This window comes from Botryllus schlosseri, chromosome 1 (genome assembly GCF_051294905.1).
Source record: "Botryllus schlosseri isolate E-star chromosome 1, Bs_hap1, whole genome shotgun sequence".
NCBI classification, from domain to species: domain Eukaryota; kingdom Metazoa; phylum Chordata; class Ascidiacea; order Stolidobranchia; family Styelidae; genus Botryllus; species Botryllus schlosseri.
This window is the reverse complement of record NC_137236.1, coordinates 19,956,325-19,963,726: the sequence shown is the minus strand read 5'-3', so window position 1 is coordinate 19,963,726 and position 7,402 is coordinate 19,956,325. Positions and strand designations below refer to the sequence as shown.

Here is a 7,402-nt window from a genome sequence, read left to right as displayed (position 1 = left end):
AATTACCTAACCTATCGTTCTGTAGCAGCCCATGACGTGTCCTGCTAATCTGGAAATGCCGGCGTTTTGGAACGTTTCACCTGTTTTAGCAGATCATCTTTGAAGCTTTATGGACAAAAGACATGAAATGTATTTCCTTTTTAGAAGTGGTATTTGTATTTCACTTTCAATTCCAAGTATGATACTCCGAGTATCATACTTTGTGTTCTAACTACTTTCAGTTCTGTTATCTGCAGAACATATATGTTGAACCATAGAAGCAAGTGTAATAATGCCTCTATTTTCTGAAAATAAAGCTATACTAAATACAAATTTTGCGATCCACAATATTTGTTATTAACGTATACTAATCGCGAAAAGTGTTGACACCGTGTCCGATACAACTTTTCCGTATTGCTCTTCGCCTAAACTTTGGATGTTATAATATGGGGTACGGCGTCATGCCATGATATTCTCTAAAACAGCGTCTTCTACTAAACAAAGGGTTAACATCGCATTTTCATGTCAATACTATAATTTGCATCCCATGATGCGAAAGAATGCTTATTCGGGCAAAAATTGATACCTCCTGAGATGCATCAATACGAATTAAGCTCTCTGTACCTTCCGCATAGCTCAATTTGCAGCTGTTGGCAGTCCATACGAACGAATTAAGACTGATTTCAAAACTATTTACTTACTTGACTAAAAGTCAGTCAATTCTACTTCTACTTCAAGTAGTTTTAGGTGGCTTATGGAAAAAGTACTTATACTCGTAGTTGAGTAGATTTATTTCGTCGCTACTTCTACTTCTACTTGAGTAGCTTTCTTGACTACTTTGACAGCCTCTGTGCAATTGCGTGCCGAGATAGCGTATTGGTATAATGCACAGCCGCATCACCAATGGGTTGCGGGTTCGAGTCCGGCCGAGATCGACTCCAGACTTCCTATCTAAGTGTTGGAGGTTTATCTGGGCACTTCCTTGTCACGTGATCCGCAAAAACGATGTCTTATAAAAGGCTTGAAAGTGGGCCGTGCTACAAGTCAGTAAATACGGAACCCAAAATAGGGTATATCAGCCTGGAGTAAAATGACCAATGTAGTCGAAACACCATGAATATCAAAACAAAGAACCAGTGGCACGCAATTATTCATCTTAAGCTATATTGTTTATATCAGACGGTAAGACTATTCATGAGTTTCCGGTGGGTGAGCGTCGGGCGGGCTACTTGCAATTACTTACTTGATAGAAGCATGCTGATTTTTGTGACCCTCATAAAAATTTGTCGCTACTGAAATGATCGCCCACACACTTATCACAACTAATTAAAAGGGAGATTGGATCTTTGGCGAGTTGCGCACGATTCCAAATTTGCATTTATTCATGAGACGCGATATTATTATTGACTCTGATCGCTGCATTTGTACCGCAAGACTCCGATTGCAAGGACAGGGCCGTCCCGTGCGATTTTCGGCCGAGGTTCTAACGCCGGTGATCTTTCTGGGATCGCACTTAGTGTTTGCTAGAGCATAAATGCCTCGGTGTGTCTTTTGGCACCGAAAAGCTGATGCCTAAAAATCGCACAACCGCTAGCGGCATACACGAATACAGTAAGATTCATTTTTGTACATCGTGCGTATCTTTATTTAAGCCCATTTTTCATTTTGATTTATCAAGAGGCAGGCACTCAACAACCAAAAAACTACTGAAACTATATATCGCGCGTATCGCGAGGAAAAATATCAAGTTAAATGTACTTGCTCAAAACTACTAAACCTTTTACGAATAATTTTGAAAAATTTAAGGGTTTCATGGCTACGCCAGTGTTCAGCAGCGAAATGCTTTAATTCTTATCTGTCAGCACTCATCATTTACAATTATTACTACTACTAATAATAATAATAATATCCTTTGCTGTAAATCGGGGAGAGTTATATTTTTAGATGGCGGTATATTCTGTGCTATGATGCGTGCAGGCCCAACGTCAAGTTCGCGTCTGATAAATATGTCAATGTTTCTCAAACGCTCGCACCTAGCATGAGGTTACGTTACCTCGTGGTGCCTTGTTCCTATTCTGAATTAACGGCTCTCCGGCGACAAACGTCGATGCGCTAATCAGATTAAGCTATGCCGAAGAGACATCTGCCACATTCAGAGCATGGCGTCGAATTCTATTTTATTTACAGCAGTATTGCGTTACTGAGCATATCTGGTTGCGGCATATTTGTTGCGGTATTCCGGCATGTTTATAACTGTCAAAACAGCGAGTATAACAATGACGTTGCAGGGAGAGTATAGTGTCTCACATATTAGCCTGTTTTGATACATTCTGGTCTGAACGATCGGTATTTTGACACCTGACGCATTACTTTAACGCGCTAGCAATTTTTAAGTGTGGCGTCGATCGGTATAAAAAAAACGTGGCTTCGCGACGAATACGGATGATTGAATTTCCGCTAACTGCAGATGTATATGTAAATTACCTGATTAATGATACATGGATATCTCATGACACTGTTGCAATTAAGCGTTTCGAACAAAAACGAGATATTTGTGACTGACGCAATTCGAAAAAATGAGGTATCACCTTGAGGCCTATAAAATAAGTTGAAAAACAATACTTCTCGTAATTGTACCGCAAGACTTCTACGGACGTGAAGATAGACTGTTATCGGTTTCTTCATACCTAATTTTTGATGATTCGATGGAACGAGTCATATTCATGCTATTTTTTGACTTGGCAGCACACCTGATATAGAGATATGGCGAAAATATTGTACATCGTGTTGTTGCTAGCGTATTGCGCCGCGCTCACGTCTGCACTGAGCTGCTTGGAATGTGGCACCTATCTTTGCCCAAAGCCCAAGTGTCGCAAGAGGGTGACCATAGTTAAAGATGCGTGCAGGTGAGAACGCAAAAGTTTTCGACGGGCATTGGATTTAACGTGTGCGCCATTTTTTCGCTTCGAATCCAGGCGGCTTAACGATATAACTTTCGATTACTAAAACGTAAAAAGTAAAGCATAAAATCTCTAAAAAACTCACAGTGAACGACTGTATTCTGAGAGGTTTTTAGACAGATATGCCCAATTGCAATACAGTAGTGAAGTAAATTGAGTAGAGCTTTAGGTTTAGTAAGCACTGACTATAATGTAGCAGGTTAAATGTTGGGTGAGTCCATACGACTATTCCAAAATGACTTTGGGGTAAGATGAAGTAGGGATAGGGTACTTCTAAACGTCCTGTTGTTGATATTCATGGTACTTCGACATTTGCAACTGGCCGATATTCCTAATTTATTGTCTTGTAGCGCCCATTTTCGTTTTAGGCTTTTTTAAAACAGAACTTACTTGGATACCGTGGTGATGAGGAGCCTAAAGACAAACCTCCAACACCACGTCTATTGTTTGTAGTCGTCGTTGATTGAAGCATATCCCTAGATCAGGGGTTTTCAACCGACTTATCAGTTGGACTGCGCAGGGGTGCTGCGAGCAATTGCGGTAAACAAGGTCGAAGTAAAACAAAATCAGGGAATCCACATAATAGGTCGTTGTATTATTTTTACCCGCTCAAAACACACAATGTACAATTCGATCAATATACAGATACACGGATGTCGAAATGATCAGTTAAGGTCTCATAATCTGTAATGTCGGTGCACGGTCTCTATCTTTCTATTTTAGGATTCATCGCTCTTTTCATTCTTTTCTCTGGATTTGTCATTAATCGAGTCTTTTTCTGGGATTCTCAATGTAAAGACGCTGTGAGCACAGCAATGTAGGGGAGAAGAATCTCAGATAAACCTTTTGACGCTTTGGAACTTGCTACTGACATGTATCAAAGGGAAGCCTCCGCCGTCAATGGTGGGGATACGCTAATAGTAGCATTTGAGACTGATAACTTAGCGAAAGGTCAACAGTCGGGCAATTTGGCCGTGATGTTGGGATGTGGCAGAAGTTGTACACCTTTTTCACCAATCGCTGAACACTGACATGACGCAGGTTGATGGCCTTTTTCTGCTTCTTTTTCAGTCATCATCTTGCCAAATTTTTGACATCTATGGTCATTTTGCACCATACCGATATTGCTTTTAACAGCACGGCCCACCTTCGCTCTAGACTTTTTGTAAGACACTGCTTATGCAGATCGAAGAGTGGGGAGGACCCTAGATTAACCGGCAACACTTGGGATGGGATTATAGACTTGAACCGTGAGCCATTTGGGCGGCATCCGTGGCACGTACCACAACGCTGCTCGCCACTCAGGGTAATCGAAATGATATGGGGTGCCGCGAACTAATTACCCCTATGAGAGGGTGCAGCGAGGTCAAAAAGGCTGTGAACCACTGTCCTATATATTATAGCTAAATACTCATAGCCAGACATGCATAAAAACTAAATGAGCGTTCTTCGAAAGCACGCATACCAACCTGGAGAAACCACGCAACTCACTTACCCGACAAGAACACCACGACATTTAGGCTGCACTACGACACGCCTTTTTTGCACATAATTTATACGGTTTGCATTTAAACCTATTAGAGAGCATTATGAGTTAATTATACCGGACACGTCTTAGCTGATTAAGCTCACGCACACAAGTAAAATGCAAATACAAGTTGATGGCTTATTTCATCCTCGATTTCTTTATATCGATTCTGTTACAAAAATATGTAATATGCCACACACGTTTTCGATGCTTCGTGTGATGATTTAATTAGATGGTTGATGACATTTAATTTGAATCTCGAATCTAAAATTAGTTTTGTTCATGCATGCTTCTTTGAAATTTCGAAGTCTACTCATAAGCCGTTTATCTTGAGTTTACGACACAATTATAAGAAAAGTATGTACGTTGCAGCAATTGTCATTCATGTTACAACTCATATAACTATTCAATTTTTGTTCCTGTCATATGCTGTGACGTATGCTCGAAACAACTCTACCAGAAATGCGGCGGGCCCTTCGGTATCGTCGGTACGTGCGATCCCAAAAGACGCCTGGTCTGCGTAGAGAGGCCAATTTGCGACGAAGATTCGGTCATGTTCCCCGCAAATGGATATTGCCTGAGGAAGAGAGACGTGGTTAGTCTCAGGCAGTTCAATGCATTGTCAGTTGCATGGAAACAAAACTGCGTTGCGCATCCTCCAGTAGCTAAATATATAACCGGCAATTAATATCATCAATATTGCGAATGCCATTTTACTAAAGACAGTAATTATGTCGGAAAATTGCCAATATCTACGCTCAGAATTCTCTAGATAAGTAGATTATCAGACATTCACGGTATTATGTCCCTCTCTGTGGTAACGTCACGGCGGTCCGATCCACGTAACATAACTGCCTATTGCTGCTGTGTATGGTAGCATTGTATGGTTGGTATCATATTATGTGCCCGATATAGAAATTAATTTGAAATCCAGCATATAGACTACCTGGTCAAGTGATCATTGATTCTAATTTGGACATTGAAAATTCAGATCGGAAGACCTTAAAGGGAGTTGGCTCGAAATATGATTCACGGGTTCTTCGAAAGTGAACTGGGATTTAGAAATTGATTATTCCTCACAGTATTTACAAATTATCATTTGACTTGATCAAAATTCAGCCCCATTTAGTCAAGTAGTTGTATGTTGTTGTTGTATGTTAAAACTCCTTCCACCTTTATACTGTGACAGTTTTTTAGGCAAATATTCCCAATTTTATCCCTTTAGATTGCACAGAAAATGATGTAGTTATGCAATAACTTTACATCACTCTTATGGGTGCAGTTTAATCATCAAAACTGCGCGATGTAACCTCATATCACGATCGCTAAATATATTTTAGGAAAATTGCTTCTATTTCTAGTGTCATTAGTGCTGCGCGTTAAATGTGAAGACACGTCTTGGAATTTTGAAAGCTACCGTTGTTAAAAAATATTGAATTGAAAATTTGAATTAGTATTATGGTCGAATATAATTCAAGAGTTACTGGCTCTAACACTTCATTCATCTGTTACGTCGGTGTATATACTCCCTTTCGCCAGCAATCGTTATGCCATAATGTTTCCCTCGGTGAATATTAGTATGCGATTTGAATGTAAATGATAATTTTAAAGCAAATAAGCTACACTGCACAAGTAGTCTTGTGGAATATCGATGTATGTAATAGTATATATGCGCTGAATGACAGTCTTCGATCTATTTTCAGGGCATCGTGGAAAAACTTTGCAAACTACCCGGAATGGTCTGTCCGAAGCCGAAAACGCCTCCATTCTTTAGGATCGACTAACAAAATGAAACGCGTAAAATGGGCACAGCGTTCAAATGACAGATTTAAATAATAAAGAAACTCTCTCTGCAATTCGTGGAAATTCACTGTTCTAAGCATCTAATCAGAGGGATTGATAATTTCCGCAACACTACTTCTGCACTTGACGGCGTAAAGTAGTATCATCGCTTTCGACCTTATTGTATCAAGATTCATGCGTGACGACGTCACGATGCGGAAATACCAGATTATCGGTGGGAGTGTGTACAATTCTACATTGTATACACCATGATAGGTGATCAGTAGGGCAAGTTTTTGCAACTTTTTTTGCAACTTCTGGAAGCTTCTTAAATACTCATAATGTATGTAGTATGGTGTTTTAATCTGTTTGGAGTAGTTGCAAGTTCTTGCAACTTTTGTCTATATTTTTCATGCAACATTTTTCTGCAACTTTCATCAAGTATTGCGCAAAATATGCTCTAAAACTATAATAAAGACTAAATTAATGGATTTCAAGAGACAATGCGGCCAACCATAGGCGCCGGACGCAGGTATACTGGGTATGCCGTGTTTACGTAGCAATTTTTTCGGGTATGCGGCATAGCCACTATTCTGTTGGTCATGAAACTCCCTGAACTGACTGGTAAATTGTGCGAACCCTATGTTAATAAAAATGTAACCATGATCGATTGAATAGCGAAGGAAGAAATGGAACAAGCAGACATCATGCAAATTTTAAACTGCTGGAACCTTTCGAGTATCTCATACACTCATGATTTCAAAAAATTGTATAAATGCAACTTCTGCAACTTTTGTTAAAATTTAAAAAATAATTGCAACTTTGTCAGGTTTTTAGTGCAAAAAAACTTTCCCTAGTGATCAGTGATCATTATCGGCGTCTTCTGAATCAATTCAATTCAGATTTCCATATTGACGCAGGGTGCAAATTTGGCCATCGAGTACCATCTGGTGGGAGCAAACTGTGCTTTCAGAGCAATTCCAATCGGTGAAAGATTAATAGTCTTGATCAACAATATCAACTGGCCAGATTTTTCGTTGCGACCTTTTCGGAATGTATCAACAATAATCATTATTATGCTCCGCGTGCGCCCCAGTAATTCATTAAAATTGATCGAGAACTTGTTTTATCCATATCATGCGTGCGATTTTAG

General features: G+C 39.7%; 1 protein-coding gene across 1 annotated transcript; it reads left to right on the top strand.

Annotated features, from left to right (window-relative positions):
• The first annotated feature begins 2,680 nt into the window (after positions 1–2,680).
• LOC145438240 (cysteine-rich motor neuron 1 protein-like) lies at positions 2,681–6,323 on the top strand. Its single transcript, XM_080315625.1, has 3 exons — positions 2,681–2,885; positions 4,894–5,062; positions 6,171–6,323. Exons 1-3 carry the CDS (start codon positions 2,743–2,745, stop codon positions 6,249–6,251), a joined length of 393 nt encoding a protein of 130 aa, XP_080171751.1. The 5' UTR covers positions 2,681–2,742; the 3' UTR covers positions 6,252–6,323.
• Positions 6,324–7,402: the final 1,079 nt, after the last annotated feature.